Here is a 17304-nt window from a genome sequence, read left to right as displayed (position 1 = left end):
CTTAAAATTTTTTTATGTTTATTTATATTTTTGAGGGAGAGAGAGACAGAGCATGAGTGGGGGAGGGGCAGAAAAAGAGGGAAACACAGAATCAAAGCAGGCTCCAGGCTCCAAGCTGTCAGCACAGAGCATGACATGGGGCTCAAACTCGTGAACCTCGAGATCATGACCTGAGCCAAAGTCGGATGCTCAATCAACTGAGCCACCCAGGCACCCCAACATTATTTTTATCTTAACTATAAACAGATCATACTACTGATTTACATTCTTAGTGACTACTGCTTACTAGTCATCAAAGAAATGATACTAATTTTTTTACATACTTATCATATCCAATAATTTTACCAAAGTCCCTGTTGATTCTGATAAAAAAGTGTTCAAGAATCTCTTAGTTTTCCTGGATCATAGCATTAGCACCAAAACATCAAAAAATGGTAAATAATGATGATAGTAGTTATCACACTTTCTTTCCTGATTTTAATAAAAATGATTTCACCATTTAAAATGATGTTAAGTCTTCATCATATTCAGACTTTTATCAAATATATTTTTTTCTCAGAGTTTTCTTAGAGTTGGCTGCTAAAATTTATCATATGCTTATTTCTACATTTATTGATGCCTTCATATGATTTTTCTATATTTAATTTATTGATATAATTTATTTCATAGGTAAATATCTTAATATTAAACACTCTTTGGATTGCACAAGTAAATTCTAACTGGTCACGGTACATGATTTTTTCATTATGTTGTTAAATTGTTGGTTCAAGTTTTAGTTAAAACTTTGTACCCATATTCTTAAATGAAATTGGTCTCCTAGAATTTATTTTTCCAGTATCTCCTTCATGTTGTGACAGTTGGGTAACATGTCCTGGGAGTGCATTGTTTTTAATGCATCAGAAGAATATAAGCAACATTTGAATTACCTGCTCTTAACACTTTCCAAAAAACCCAGATGGTGCTTTTTAAACTTTTTTCTAACTCTTAGCAAATGTTCTTGCCAAATCTTCTACTTCACCTTAGGTGTACATTTTGGTAATTTATATACCACAACACCATTAATTTCCTCTATGAATTCACATTTGTTACATGTGTTCAGAAGCAACTGCCAAGAAAAGCAGCGGTCTCACGATGAGTCTGTCACTTGTTCCCCCTGTGAAGACTCACAAAGAAAGCTGTATGTTCATTTCCTCATTTACAAAGAGCAGCATGGTCACAAACCTCCAGGGTAAAAGAAACTTCATGCCTCTGCATTTCAGCTTCTCCCTAGAACCTGGAAGATCTTATCTCCACCATAGCAGTTTTCATTTCTGCTTGGTTGTCATTTCTGGTTAACTAGCTCTGCCTTGCCCAGAAAGGAAAAAGTCCTTCCCTAATTCACTTCATTGGAAAACTACCAGAGCCAAAACCTGCTCACATGGTTAAGATGAGGTCAACCAAACACAGAAGCTGCCGTAAGCAACTTGTGGGAAAAAAAGGAGTTGAGACCAGAGGGCTATGGAGACTTGTAGTATCTTCCCAGAATCCCCCCAAGACTCTCAAAAATTAATTTTTAATTTTTTGATGATATATGTTTGCTTAGACCATCTTACCGATGCAGTTTCCCATGATTACCATTAAAAATGGCAATTTGCTCACACCAACCATATGTTTAACCTACCTCAAATTCTGCATGTCTGTGAATATCCTCTGCTCGTTGCCTGCTCAGGATAAATTCAGCTTCATTTGCTACTCTTACTAGATGATCCTTCATTGTTTGACTAAGCAACCTATAAAAAGATTAATATTGTCAAATAAGTAAATGTGTACATACATAAGACATATGATGGTTCACTGCTCAAAGTTGATGTATCTTGTTATGTGGAGAAGAATGTTTACACTCCTCTTCTGTCATCATACCCAATGAAGTACCATTACTTCACAGTAAATAATTAAAGGATATAGCAACAAATGTTACCCTTCTGGCAAAAGCAGAATAGCTTTTATCCAACTAGCTATCCAAGAAAAACAACTAAAAATACCATATCAAATTTGTGTTTTAATCTTTTTAAAGGTATTGGAGAATTTACAAGGCAGCCACAAAGTAAGGAGTCAAGATCCTAGAGAAGAAAGCACACAGAAGACATTCAGCATGATTTTTTTCACTGAACCATTTACTTTCCACAGGTGGAACTAGAGAAGCTAAACAGATTTATCAGTCTTACAGAGCTATGGAGACAAAAATTAAATGTTATGACCTGTCAAGGCAGAAGGATCCTAGTAGATTATCCAGGCTTACAGAAGGAACATAAGTATACCATAGGAAACAGAAAATAGACCAGTCTTTAAAAACACTAAAACAGACTCTCAAACAACACTATACTGATTTATACATAAGTGGGAGCCAAAACGCTAAACAAAAATTTCAGAATCTCATAAGGTGAGGAGAAAAAGAAATAGAAATACCAATGCATGAGAACTAAATTCCAGGCAAACTGGAAATAGTGCAAACTCTCACAAAGATTGAAAAACTCCAGCCTTGGGGCACCTGGGTAGTTCAGCTGGTTGAGGGCCTGACTTGACCCAGGGCATGATCTCATGGTTTGTGAATTCAAGCCTCATATCAGGCTCACTGCTGTCAGCCTGTCAGCCTAGAGCTCACTTCAGATCCTCTATCCCCCTCCCCCACCCCCTCCCCAGGTTGTGCTCTCCCAAAAAAATAAACAAACAAAAAACCCAAAAAACTCCATCTTAAATCAGGTCAGTCTTAAATTAACATAATCAGTACCTAATTTAACTGCTAATCAGAAATCAAAAGGAAATCTCTAGAGGAAGATATTATCATTTAGAGACTTATATTTACCCCTGCAATTTTAAATATAATTTCCAACAATCACCAAGTAACCAACAATAAATGAAGGAAAAACAAATAGAAGTCAACTCAGAAAATCAAGATACTAAAATTTCATATCTCAACACTGAAACAGGGGCACCTGGGTGGCTCAGTCAGCTAAGCGTCCGACTTCAGCTCAGGTAATGATTTCACAGTTTGTGGGTTCGAGCCCCGCATTGGGCTCTGTGCTGTCAGCTCAGACTCTGGAGCCTGCTACAGATTCTGTGTCTCCCTCTCTCTCTCTGCTCCTCCCTGGCCTGTGCTCATGCTTGCTCACTCTCTCTCTAAAAAGTAAATTAAAAAAAACTGTAAAAAAATTAAACACCAAAATAAACGTAGTTATGGTTCAGGACAACAGATTCTAAGAAAAAGAACTCCAGTAGAGACTAGAAACTTAAACCACTGAACAAAACAAACATGAAATTAAGAACAGATTTACCAATTTACTGAACTCAAAGAAGTACTTAACCAAAGAATAGGTCAACAGAAGCGTGGTAAGAAAAATAATGAAAACTTGACAAAATAAATAACAGACATACAGACCAAGGCAAAAAGGTCTAACATAAGTGTATCTGGAGTAAAGAAAGAAGTCAAATAGTGCAAAACGAGCAATATTTGAAGAGATACTAGGCAACATTTTTTTAAAACTAGGGAGGGGCACATGGGTGGCTTAGTCAGTCAGGCATCCGACTCTTGGTTTCATCTCAGGTTATGATCTCACAGTTTTGTGGGTTAGAGCCCCACATCAGACTCTGTGCTGAGAGTACAGAGCCTGCTTGGGATTCTCTCTCTCCCTCTCTCTCTGCCCCTCCCCCACTTATGCTGTCTCTGTCTCTTTCAAAATAAATAAATAACTTAACAAAAAAAAGAAAGAAAGAAAAAGAAAACTGGGGAAAAAACTATTAAGCCATACACTGAAGTGCTACAACCTCCAAACAGGATCAAAGAGTACTACATCTATTCATATCATAATAAAATTGTCAAAGGAAAAAAATCTTAATAGCAGACAGAGGGAGAGAAAAAACAGAACAGGTAAGGACACCTACTTGGTTTCAAAAGAGCATGAAGACTGATGGAAGACAAATAAGAATGCAATGACCTCTTTTAGATGCCAAATCAAAATGGCAGCTAAGAATTCCATATCCAGAAACCATCTTTTAATAATAAAAGTGAAAGTATCCAGAATATACCACGTGAAGAGTCTATTTTCTGAACTCCCCTTATCTGCCTAGAAGCACAGACTACCAAAAGAATTCAACTGTCACAAATCCTTCCAATGAAGACTGTGAAGTTGTGCAACCAGGGAAGAATGACTCTTATTATCTAGAAACTTAAAAAGTCAGCACCTGGATAGGAAATTGCCTAAAAGGACATTATGACAAAACTATCCTATCTCCTAAGGGTCCATTTATCTTTCCTAAAAGTTATTTGTTTTTCCCTAAGTGCCCTTCTTCCTAAAACCTCAAAATATAACCTCTTTCTTGAGTCACATTTTTCTATGAATTCTCTCCAACATACATGAATTAAAAAAACTTGTCTTTTCTCTTATCAATTTGTCTTTTGTCAGTTTGATTCACAGGCCCTCAAAGAAAGAACCTAAGAGGATAGGGGAAAAAATGTTTCCTCTCATGCAAAAGCAAAATAAGCATATTTAATGGCAAAACAGACAGAAATTGTCACTAGACAAATGGGTCACTCCCACATTAAACGGAGTTTTTCAGACAGAAGGTAAATAATATCAGATGGATGTAACACAAGGCAGTAAAAAACAAAACAGGGGCACTTGGGTGGCTTAGTTGGTTAAATGTCCAACTTCCACTCAGATCATGATCTCACAGTTACCTTAGACCCCGGAGCATGCTTCAGAATCTGTGTCTCCTTGTATCTCTCTGCCCCTTCCCCACTAATGCTCTCGTGTGCGTTCTCTCTCTCTCTCTCTCAAAAATAAATAAAAACATTTTTAAAATTTTTTAAAAAAGAAAAAAGAAAAACTCAACATGGGTAAATCTAAAAAGAATACTGAATGTTTACACCAATCAGAATAACTTCTAAAATTCAAAAATACCATTATGTTAAAATATTTAATAGCACTCAAAACAAGACAAATTAAAAGGAATTAGTGTTGTAATGTTCTTTATCCATGAATTGGTGAAAGAACCAATTTATTTAAGATGTTAACAACTCTAATATTCATGTTTCAATCTAGGTAACCACTAAAGATATCTAAAATAATTAACAACTAATATGCTAATAGGAAAAAAACCGAATTGAAAAAACAAATTTAGCTCAAAAGAAAGGAAAAAAAGAAAAAAGGAACATGCAAAACATACAGCAAATAAAAGGACAGACAATAAGAGGATAAGCTTTAACCTAAATACATCAAGAACATATAGAAAGCAGATTTAATGATACAATTACTGTCAAGTAGATTTTAAGTATGTCATATCATTAAACCGTAACACAATTTCACTAAAAGGTTGCATAAATGTTGAAAGTCATTTTTTCAGAAAAGATAAATAATAAAAAAAAAGTGTGAGAGAAGATTATATATCTTTATTAATATAAGAAAAAGATAGGGGCGCCTGGGTAGTAAATCACTTGAGTGTCCGACCTCAGCTCAGATAACAACCTTACGGTTCTTGAATATGAGCCACACATAGGGCTTTCTGCTGTCAATGCAGAGCCAGCTTCAGATCCTATGTCCTCCTCTCTCTTAGCCTCTCCCCACCCCCCTCAAAAATAAACATTTAAAAAATATACATAAAAAAAGACTGCTTTAAGAAATTTTATTAGAGATAAATAGATACTTCAAATGATAAGATGAATGATCTAGACAGAAAATCATAACTTTGAGATTCTAAATTTGTATGTTCCCAAGAATATGATATACTACTAGCTATAAAAGATATAAAGCTTCTTATCATTTAAATATGGGTCATATACACAAACAGACAAAATGTGGCGTCACAAAGAAATCTATAATGAATTTCAAAGGAAGAAATCATACAGAGTATATTCTCTGACACAATAGAACCAATCTAGAAAAAATAAAATAGAACATGCTGTGCAAAAACTCTAGGATGGCCTCCAACTTTCCCAGCTTTCTGATATCTTCAGCCTTATGTAATCCTCTCAATTAGATTTTGTATAGGAGCTATGGCATGCCTCAAAGCAGTAAAACATGGAAACACTGAAGACATATCATTTCCATTATTATATTAAGTATGATTCAAATTTTCATCTTACTAGCAGACTCTTCTTACTGACTCCTCATCCTGATGGCATAGCTCATGAATTCTGCCATGTTACAGCTGCTCTATGAAGTAGCTCATGTAGCAAGAAACTCAGTGCAGCCCTCAGACAACCATCAGCAAGGAATTGGAAATCAGTCGCAGCAACTCACAAAGAACTCAATCCTGCCAACAACCAGATAAACTTAGAAGAAAACACTTCCCCAGTCAAATATCAAATGAGACTACAGCCCAAAAATACATTAACCTTTTAAGAGAATCTGAAGCAGAGGGGCCAGACAAGCCATGCCCAGAGTCCTAACCAACACAGACTATGAGATAATAAATGTTTGTTGCTTTAAGGCCAAATTCTGCTAATACTGTTGACACAGCAATACATGCTAACATTTCTTCCCATCAATATTTGAAAAACAAAGGAATACACTGCTAAATAACCCATGCACCAAAGAAAACATGACAATGGAAATTAGAAAATACTTTGAAATAAAAGATAATGAAAACAACAAATTAAAACATGTGGGATTAAGAACAAATATTGTTGGGGCGCCTGGGTGGCGCAGTCGGTTAAGCGTCCGACTTCAGCCAGGTCACGATCTCGCGGTCCGTGAGTTCGAGCCCCGCGTCGGGCTCTGGGCTGATGGCTCGGAGCCTGGAGCCTGTTTCCGATTCTGTGTCTCCCTCTCTCTCTGCCCCTCCCCCGTTCATGCTCTGTCTCTCTCTGTCCCAAAAATAAATAAACGTTGAAAAAAAAAATTTTTTTAAATAAATAAATAAATAAAAGAACAAATATTGTTAAAATGTCGATACCATCCAAAGCAATCTACATATTCCATGCAATACCTATCAAAATAACACCAGCATTCATTCTTCAAAGATCTAGAACAAACAATCCTAAAACTTATATGGAACCAGAAAAGACCCCAAACAGCCAAAGCAATCTTGAAAAAAAAAAAAAAAAAAAAAACAAAGCAGGAGGCATCACAATCCCAAACTTCAAGCTATACTACAAAGCTGTAATCATCAAGACAGTATGGTACTGGCACAAGAACAGACACTCAGATCAATGGAACAGAATAGAGAACCCAGAAATGGACCCACAAATGTATGACCAACTAATCTTTGACAAAGCAGGAAAGAATATCCAATGGAATAAAGACAATCTCTTCAGCAAGTGGTGCTGGGAAAATTGGACATGCAGAACATTGAACCTGGACCAGTTTCTTACACCATACACAAAAATAAACTCAAAATGGATGAAAGACCTAAATGCAAGACAGGAAGCCATCAAAATCCTTGAGAGGAAAGCAGGCAAAAACCTCTTTGATCTTGGCCGCAGCAACTTCTTACTCAACACGTCTCCAGAGGCAAGGGAAACAAAAGCAAAAATGAACTACTGGGACCTCATCAAAATAAAAGGCTTCTGCACAGCAAAGGAAACAATCAGCAAAACTAAAAGGCAACCGACAGAATGGGAGAAGATATTTGCAAATGACATATCAGATAAAGGGTTAGTATCCAAAATCTATAAAGAACTTATCAAGCTCAACACCCAAAAAACAAAGAATCCAGTGAAGAAAAGAGCAAAAGACATGAGTAGACACTTCTCCAAAGAAGACATCCAGATGGCCAACTGACACATGAAAACATGCTCAACATCACTCATCATCAGGGAAATACAAATCAAAACCACAATGAGATACCACCTCACACCTGTCAGAATGGCTAACATTAACAACTCAGGCAACAACAGATGTTGGCGAGAATGCGGAGAAAGAGGATCTCTATTGCATTGGTGGTGGCAATGCAAGATGGTGCAGCCACTCTGGAAAACAGTATGGAGGTTCCTCAAAAAACTAAAAATAGAACTACCCTATGACCCAGCAATTGCACTACTAGGCATTTATCCACAGGATGCAGGTGTGCTGTTTCGAAGGGACACATGCACCCCCCATGTTTATAGCAGCACTATCAACAATAGCCAAAGTATTAAAGAGCCACATGTCCATCAATGGATGAATGGGTAAAGAAGATGTGGTATATATATACAAAGGAGTATTACTCGGCAATCAAAAAGAATGAAATCTTGCCGTTTGCAACTACTTGGATGGAACTGGAGGGTATTATGCAAAGTGAAATTAGAGAAAGACAAAAATCATATGATTTCACTCATATGAGGACTTTAAGAGACAAAACAGATGAACATAAGGGAAGGGAAACAAAAACAATATAAAAACAGGGAGGGGGACGAAACAGAAGAGACTCATAAATATGGAGAACAAACAGAGGGTTACTGGAGGGGTTGTGGGAGGGGGGATGGTCTAAATGGGTAAGGGGCACTAAAAATCTACTACTGAAATCATTATTGCACTATACGCTAACTAATTTGAATGTAAATTTAAATAAACAAACAAACACACAAACAACATGTGGGATTTTGCTAAATCAATGCTTGGAGAGAAATGTATACACTAAATAAATTTATACACTAGATTGATACACTAAATAAATTCAAAACACGGAAGAAACTCTGAAAATAAATTATCTAAGTACAAAACTGAAAAAATGAGAAACACATCACAGAAAATTCAATGTATTGAAAATAAAATAACAAAGAAGAGAAATTAAAAATATATCAAATAAAAATGCACTTTAGAAAATCAACAAACTTAAAAAGTTGGTTCTTTCAAAAACTCCAAAATATCAACAATTAAAATTAATAACTGAGGTCACAAAGATTACTCGATTGAAGTGATCCAGATCACTACAAGTGATATACAAAATATACAAAAATAAACTATACTCTATTTAATAGTTAACCAAAAGTCAAAGTAATTTTTAAATGCTATTTTGAAAAGCATTAAAAATCATCAAAAGATGTAAAAACTAACCAAACGTGATATAATTGTGTATACAAACAAAAAGAATGCTAAGAGACGTTAACACTTAAAGAAATTAAAGAAGGACTATGCAATGTTCATGAAAGTTAAAGGCTCAATACTGTAAAGATATGAATTCTCCACAAAGTCATATATAGTTGTATAGTTGTATAGCTATACAAATCCCAGTCAAAATTCTAGCAGGTCTTCTGCAGAATCTGACAAGTTCATTCTAACAGTTATACAAAAATGTAAAGAACAAAAAATAGCTGAGACATTCTTGAAGAGGAGGAGGAAAGAGGAGGGAAAATAATAATCATAATCAGAATAGAAGACTAATACCACCAAATATTAGGACCTATTATATTGATGTATTAAGACAGTGTAGTAGTGGGGCAAACACAGATGAACAGACCAATGAATCAGAAGAGAATATCCAGAAACAGACCCAGATTTAAGACAGAGTTACTTTTGTAATAAGGAGGAAGAAGATGGAATTTTTCAATAATTAGGTCTGAATCAATCAATCACATAAAACTAACCATGACTTCTATCTCAGATCATAACAAACAAATGAATTCTAAAAGGGTCATAGACAAATCCTAAACACTTCTAGAAGCTTTCATAAGATCACATAAAATAGTATCTTCATTACTTAAAGATTTCTTGAAAAACCATAAAATACAACATGAAGAAAAATACTGATAAACTGAACTTCTTTAAAATTAAAGATCAGTGCTTATGAAGGCCACTATTAAGAAAATTAAAAGGCAAACTTTAGAAAAGGAGAATACATTTGTAATACTTATAGTCCACAAGGAACTTATATTCTTAAATATACAAAAATACTTACAAATAAGGAAAAGGCAATAATCATAATTCTTAAAAATGAGCAAAGTACACCAATAAGCTCTTCACAAAAGATTTCCAAAAGGCAAGTAAATTCATGAAAAGGTGTTCAAGATTACCAGTCATCAGGGAAATACAAATAAAACCATAAGCTATACTACATCCCACCAGAATCACTATATTTTTTAAAAAAATGGTATTTTCAAATGTTGGCAAGGAAATTAAGTAACAGGGATTCTCATCATCATAAAACATAAAAAAACGTTTATAGCAACTTTATTTATAATAGCCAACAATAGCAACTACTGAGAATGCCAGTAAGAGTAAAAATTTTTTAAATAAAATATTCATATAATAAAATACAGATCAGTATCAAAAAGAACCAACTAATTTTATACATAACAAAATAAATTTCACTAACAATGTCGGGCAAAAGTACAAAAGAATACTATATGAAAAAGTACTCAAGTATACTATATGAATCATCTTGGGTAAGAAAAGTTTTTAAAACTCATCTATGTTATGAGGGGCACCTGGGTGGCTCAGTTGGTTAAGCATCTGACTTTTGATTTAGGTTCAGGTCATTATCTCAACAGTTCAGGAGTTTGAGCCCAAGTCAGGCTCCACACTGACACCAGGGTGCCTGTTTAGGATTCTCCCTCTCTCCTTTCACTGCCCCTCCCTGCTCATGTTTTCTCTCTCCCTCTCAGAGTAAATAAATAAAACTCAAAAAAACAAAACAAACAAAGAAAAAAAACACCTCATCTATGCTATTAGAAAGCAAGAGTTTAAGAGATGGTCTCTGTCTACATGTAATGACTCATACAGAACTTTAGTAATGATAACACAGTTCTAAACCTCCCAGCAAAATACTTTGGATATATAAACAATTGACCCATTCTGATGAATGCTACCACAACACCACTTTACCTACCATGAATGCTAACAGAATGATTCATTATGATAAGTGAGATGCTTCTGGGAACATGTTTGTTATGTATACGTCTTCTAAACTTCTTTCTTTAAAAGGAACTGGAGGGGCACCTGGGTGGCTCAGTTAAGCGTCTAACTCTTGTTTTCAGTTCAGGTCATGGTCTCAAGGGTCTCAAGCCCTGCGTGAGGCACTGTGCTGCTAACTTGAGATACTCTCTCTCCTCCCACTCTCTCTCTCTGCCCTTCCCCCACTCTCACCCACACATGCCCTCTCTTTCTCTCTGTCAAATTAAATAAACTTTTTTTAAAAGGGAACTGGAAAGAAAGGTTGGGTAGGTAGCTAGGATTACTTTTTCAGTATAATAGCAGAAGCGAATAAACTGCACCTAGACAATACCTGCCTACAAAAGTTAGACCCAACAACAGTCATCAACAATGGCATATCTATAAGCAGGTACCAGGGTACATGTCTTTATAGCAATATTTTAGTCAAAATGTCAATAAAATACGCATAGACTTTGATACAAAGCAGTGATTACACTCCTAGTAAACTGCCATATCAACATTTTCCCACAAGTGTAGAAAAACTTGTATGTAAAAGGAATTTCACTAAAAAATTGCTTACAAAAGTGAAAACCTGAAAGAACCAAAATATGCAAACCTATAAGAATAGATTCTTCTGAATTGACAACAAAATGTTTCCCATAACATATTGTTAAGTGAGAAAATAAAATTAAAATAATATTATGTACAATGTGAGTTTGGGGAAAATATGAAGGAAAATACACCAAACTGCCATTTATCTAGAATGAAGTCATCAAAACAGGGCCACAAACTAAATCTGCCTGCCAACAGTTTTTGTTAATAAAGTTTTATTGGAACAGGCCATGCCCACTTATTATCTATAGCTGTTCTCACATCATAACTCTACAGTAAGTTGAGTAGTAGTGGCAGACCATATGCTCTGCAATGCCTAAAATATTTACTATATGGCCCTTTAAAAAAGTATGCCACCCCATGCTTTAGAAAGGAGAATGTATGTTTTCCCCCTTGTATTTCTCTGTTCTTTGAAGTTTTACAATAAGGAGTAATTAAAAGAAAGAAAAACAGATCTTTAAAGAAAACAGAAAGCTTTCTGCTCTTCTACCACTTTTCACATTCTCTCTTAAGTTCATACACACTATTTATAATTTGATTCCAAATCTGTCACACCCTCTCCATTACCTCCAAACTGTAGATGTTAATGCAATTTCTTATGATTTTTGAGTGAGATTATTAGGGTATTTTTCAAATACTATTAAACAGTACACATTCAGGCATTACCGATAAAAACAATCCCTAGTGCAAGTTTAAAATCTGCTAATGAATAACTTGCTTTGACTCTGCAGATAGAGAAAGCAAGGGCTTTCACGAGTATAAACGTGAAATACTGGTTTGTGCTTCTTAGTTTCTCTTTAGAGACCAAAAACCACATCGTGAATTAACATCAATATATTGCCTCATAGCACTCAAACACTAATTGATTAGTCAAAGGTACATCAACCTCCTAGTCCCCAACCAAGCAACCTCAAAGTTATTCTCATCTCCTCCTTCTTCCCTATCACCTTCACCCCTAATCAATCAGCAAATACTGTCAGTATTTCCTATGTAATATTTCCAGGTTTAAATAATGTATTTCCTATGTAATACTTCCAGGTTTAATTAATGTATTTCACTACATAATATTTCCAGGTTTAATTATTTCACAGCCAATGTCCTAAAAATCAAGCTTTAATCATTTCACATCTAGACTATAACAGAATATGAATTTGGAGTACTTGCTCTGATCTTTTAACATGTTTGTATATAATCCCCCTCTGTCTTTTGAATCACTGTCAAATATCTATGCAACATATACTGTACGATAAAGGCGAGGCTAAACACTGGAGACAAGCTTTCCCTATATTTTAGATGGGGAGAAAGACAATACCCTGTGCTACTATGTGATCTTGTGAATGTTTTCACAGACAAGCTGGCACCCAGTCATTGCTCAAGACCCTCTCCCAGAGAATCAGTGCAGGTCCAATATATGAGGAACTCTGAAGTTTGGGGTTTTGAAACACAGCCCCATCTGAGATAAAACTCTGGAGGAAGGAGCCACCTGGCAAGCAGACACCTTGGACAGAGACAGGGTAAAGGCAGGAAGCAGACAGAAGCCTGAGACAAAGGAGAGGTGTTTGATCACATGTCTGTGAGGGCACGAAATTCATGTGCCAAAGACTAGAGAGCTAGTTGAAGCCATTTCACCTTTACAAACGTGCACATGCACATACAGGAATCGACCCCAGTGAGCTAATAAGCAGGGCCACCAAGCAGAGAATAGAGCTGTTAAACCAAACCCTGCCCACCTGCACCGTTTAGGCACAGCCCTCAAAGACCAGCACAAATCCTTTCCACCTGCTTAGTGTACAGACTACAGTGTGTTACAAAGTTTACTCTATGGTAAACTGGATGAAACTTCATTTGGATCTCATTCCGTTTGCTTGTTCATTTGTTCATTTTCTTTGTCTCTGTTTTTACTTATATTATCTTTTTCTTTTCCTTTTCTTAGGTACAGAAAGAGCTGATTTCTTTTATATTATTTTATACTATTTTATTTTCTTTATTTTATTTTATTTTCTTTCACTATTTAAAAAATTTTGGGGGGAGCTCCTGGGTGGCTGAGTTTGTTATATGTCCAACTTCAGCTCAGGTCATGATCTCGCTGTTCATGAGTTTGAGCCCCGCATTGAGAATGCTGCTCTCAGCATGGAGCCCACATCAAATCTTCTGTCCCCCTCTCTGTCCCTCCCCTGCTCATGCTCTCTTTCTCAAAAATAAATTTAAAAAAAAATTTTAATTAAAAATTTTTAAACTTGTTTTTCCCCTTTCTCTTTTTTCTCTTTTCTGTGAAGCTTCTCTCAACAAGCAGCCTGAAACACACCTAGGATCTAGCTTCCTTTATTTGATTTGGTTTTGTTTTTAATTTTTAAAATTCTTATTTAATTTTTTTCTTCCTCCAAAATGACAGGACAGAGCAATTCACCCAAAAAGAAAGAACAGGTAGAAATAATGCCATGGATTTAATCAACACAGATAAAATTAAGATGTCTGAATTAAAATTCAAACCCACAATTATACAAATACTAGCTAGGGTTGAAAAAACCATGGAAGATAGCAGAGGATCCCTTTCTGCAGAGATAAAAGAAATAAAATCTAGTCAGGCCAAAATTTAAAATGCTATACTGAGATGCAATCTTGAATGGATGCCATGACAGCAAGGATGGACAAAGGAGAACAGTGAATCAGTGAGCTAGAAGACAAAATTATGGAAAATAATGAAGCAGGAAAAAAAAAGATGAAAACAAAGGCAAAAGATCACAATACAAGACTTAGAGAACTCAGTGACTTATTAAAGAGAAATAACATTTGTATCACAGAAGTCCCAGAAGATGAAGAGTGAGAAAAAAGGGCATAAGATTTATGTGAGCAAATTATAGCTAAAAACTTTTCTAATCTGGGGAAGGACACAGACATCAAATTCCAAGAAGAACACAGAATTCCCAATAGATTCAACAAAAACCAACCATCACCAAGACATACCATAGTCAAATCACACAATACACAGACAAGGAAAAAATTGTGAAAGCACCAAGCATACAAGGAAAGACAGATTTCCTTTCCTTTCCTTTAGCATACAAGGAAAGACAGATTAGGTATGCAGCAGATCTTTCCACAGAAACTTGGCAGGCCAGAAAGGAGTGGTAGGATATATTCAACATGCTGAATTGCAAAACCATGCACAGCCAAAAATTCTTTATCCAGCAAGGCTGTCATTCAAAATAGAAGGAGAAATAAAGAGTGTCCCAGACTAGCAAAAACCAAAGGAGTTTGTGACCACTAACCCAGCTTTACGAGAAACTTTAAGGGGGACTCTTTGAATGGAGAAAACATAAACAAAACAAAACAGACCAAAAGCAACAAAGACTAGAGAGGACCAGAGAACATCACCAGAAACACCAAATCTGCAGGCAACACAATGACACTAAATTTGTATCTTTCAGTAGTCACTCAAATTTGTAAATGGACTAAAGGCTCCAACAAAAAGACATAAGGGTATCAGAATGCATTAAAAAAAAAAAACCCATCTATATCCTGTCTACAAGAGACTCATTTTAGACCTAAAGACACCTGCAGATTCAAAGCGGGGGATGGAGAACCATCTACAATGCTAATGAACGTCAAAAGAAAGCCAGAGTAGCTATACTTATATCAGACAAACTAGATTTTAAAACAAAGACTGTAACAAGAGATAAAGAAGGGCATTATACCATTATTAAGGGGTCTATCCACCAAGAAGACCTAACAATTTTAAATATTTATACCTCTAATTTTGAAGTACCTGAATATATAAATCAGTTAATCACAAACATAGAGGAACTCAAAGATAATAATACAATAATTATAGGAGACCTTAACACCCCACATACAACCATGGACAGATCATCTAAGCAGAAAATCAATAAGGAAACAATGGCTTTGAATGACACACTAGACTGGATGGACTTAACAGATATATTCAGAAAATTTCATCCTAAAGCAGCAGAACACACATTCTTCTAAGTGCACATGGAATATTCTCCAGAATGCATCACATACTGGGTCAAAAAATCAGCCCTAAACAAGTACAAAAAGATTGAGACTATATACCATGCATATTTTCAGAACATAAACACTATGGAACTTGAAATCAACCATAAGAAACAATTTGAAACACCACAAATACTTAGAGATTAAAGAACATCCTAATAAAGAATGAATTCATTAACCAAGAAATTAAGACATAAAAAAGGACACAGAAGCCAATGAAAATGAAGACATAACAGTCTAAAACATCTGGAATGCAGCAAGGGTAGTCATAAGAGGGAAGTATATAGCAATCCAGGCTTTCCTAAAGAAGGAAGAAATGTTTCATATAAACAACCTAACCTGATACCTAAAAAAAACTGGAAAAAAAAGAGCAAATAAAGCCCAAAACCAGCAGAAAAGAAAAAATAGCAGAAATCAATGATACTGAAATTAAAAAAAAAAAAATGTGACTCAGTCAGTTAAATGTCTGACTTCAGCTCAGGTCATGATCTCACGAATCATGGGTTCGATCCCCAGGTCAGGCTCTGGGCTAACAGCTCAGAGCCTGGAGCCTGCTTCGGATTTTGTGTCTCCCTCTCTGTCTGCCCGTCCTCCACTTGCATTCTGTCTCAGTCTCGGTCTCTCTCTGTCTCTCTGTCTCTCTCTCTCAAAAATAAACAAATATTAAAAAAAGTAAAAAAAAAAAAAAAAACCAGATCAATGAAACTAGGAACTGGTTCTTTGAAACAAATAACAAAAGTGACAAATCCTTAGCCAAATTAATCAAAAAGAAAAAGGAAAGGACCCAAATAAATAAAATCATGAATGAAGGAGGAAAGATCACAACCAATACCACAGAAATATAAACAATAATAAGAGAACACTGGGGTGCCTGGGTGGCTCAGTTGGTTAAGTGGCCGACTTAACCAAAATAAATAACAAATAAAACATTTAAAATTAAATAACAAAACATTTAAAATTAAAAATTTTTTAAAAATAAGAGAACATTATGAGTAATTATATACCAACAAGTCGGGAAATATGAAAGAAATGGATAAATTCTGAGAAACATATAAACTACCAAAACTGAAATAGGAAGAAACAGAAAATTTGAAGAGATGCAAAACGAGTAATCAAAAATCTCCCAACAAATAAGAATCCAGGGCCAAATGGCTTCTCAGCGGAATTCTACCAAATATCTAAAGAAGAGTTAATACTATTCTTTTGAAGCTGTTCCAAAAAAATAGAAATGGAAGGAAAACTTCCAAATTCATTCTATGAGGCCAGCATTACCTTGATTCCAAAAACAGATGAAGACCCCACTAAAAAGGAGAAAGGGCACCTGGGAAGCTCAGTCAGAGAAGCATCCAACTTCACCTCAAGTCATGGTCTCACAGTTTGTGGGTTGGAGCCTCACATCGGGCTCTATGCTGACAGCTCAGAGCCTGGAGCCTGCTTGGATTCTGTGTCCCCCTCTTTCTCTGCCCCTCCCTGCTTAAGCTCTGTCTCTCCTTCAAAAATAAGTAAACATTAAAAAAATTTTTTTAAGTATCAATTGTCTTTGTACACACAATTTTTTGCAATCACACTAAAAAAAATATTTTTTAAAGGAGAATTACAGACGAATATGCCTGATGAACATGGATGCAAAACTTCTCAACAAGATACTAGCAAATCAAATCCAATACATTAAAAGAATCATTCACCACATTCAAGTGGGATTTATTCCTCGGCTGCAGATGTAGTTCAATATCTGCAAATCAATCAGCATGATACATCACACTATTAAAAGGATAAGAACCACATGATCCTCTCAATGGATGCAGAAAAAGCACTTGACAAAATACAGTACCCGTTCTTGATACAAACTCTCAAG

General features: G+C 35.6%; 1 protein-coding gene across 7 annotated transcripts in view; it reads right to left on the bottom strand.

Moving 5' to 3' along the window:
• Window positions 1-17304, bottom strand: part of LRBA (LPS responsive beige-like anchor protein) — a 785650-nt gene that overhangs the window by 454922 nt on the left and 313424 nt on the right. For all 7 annotated transcript variants that reach the window (XM_045465918.1, XM_045465937.1, XM_045465946.1 and 4 more), the window contains exon 36: window positions 1661-1769. In XM_045465918.1, coding sequence (XP_045321874.1) covers window positions 1661-1769 — 109 coding nt within the window. The remainder of the gene's footprint in view (window positions 1-1660; window positions 1770-17304) is intronic.

The sequence above is a fragment of the Leopardus geoffroyi genome, chromosome B1 (assembly GCF_018350155.1).
Source record: "Leopardus geoffroyi isolate Oge1 chromosome B1, O.geoffroyi_Oge1_pat1.0, whole genome shotgun sequence".
Lineage (NCBI taxonomy): Eukaryota > Metazoa > Chordata > Mammalia > Carnivora > Felidae > Leopardus > Leopardus geoffroyi.
The sequence above is the reverse complement of the archived record's forward strand: the minus strand, read 5'-3'. Positions and strand labels throughout refer to the sequence as shown.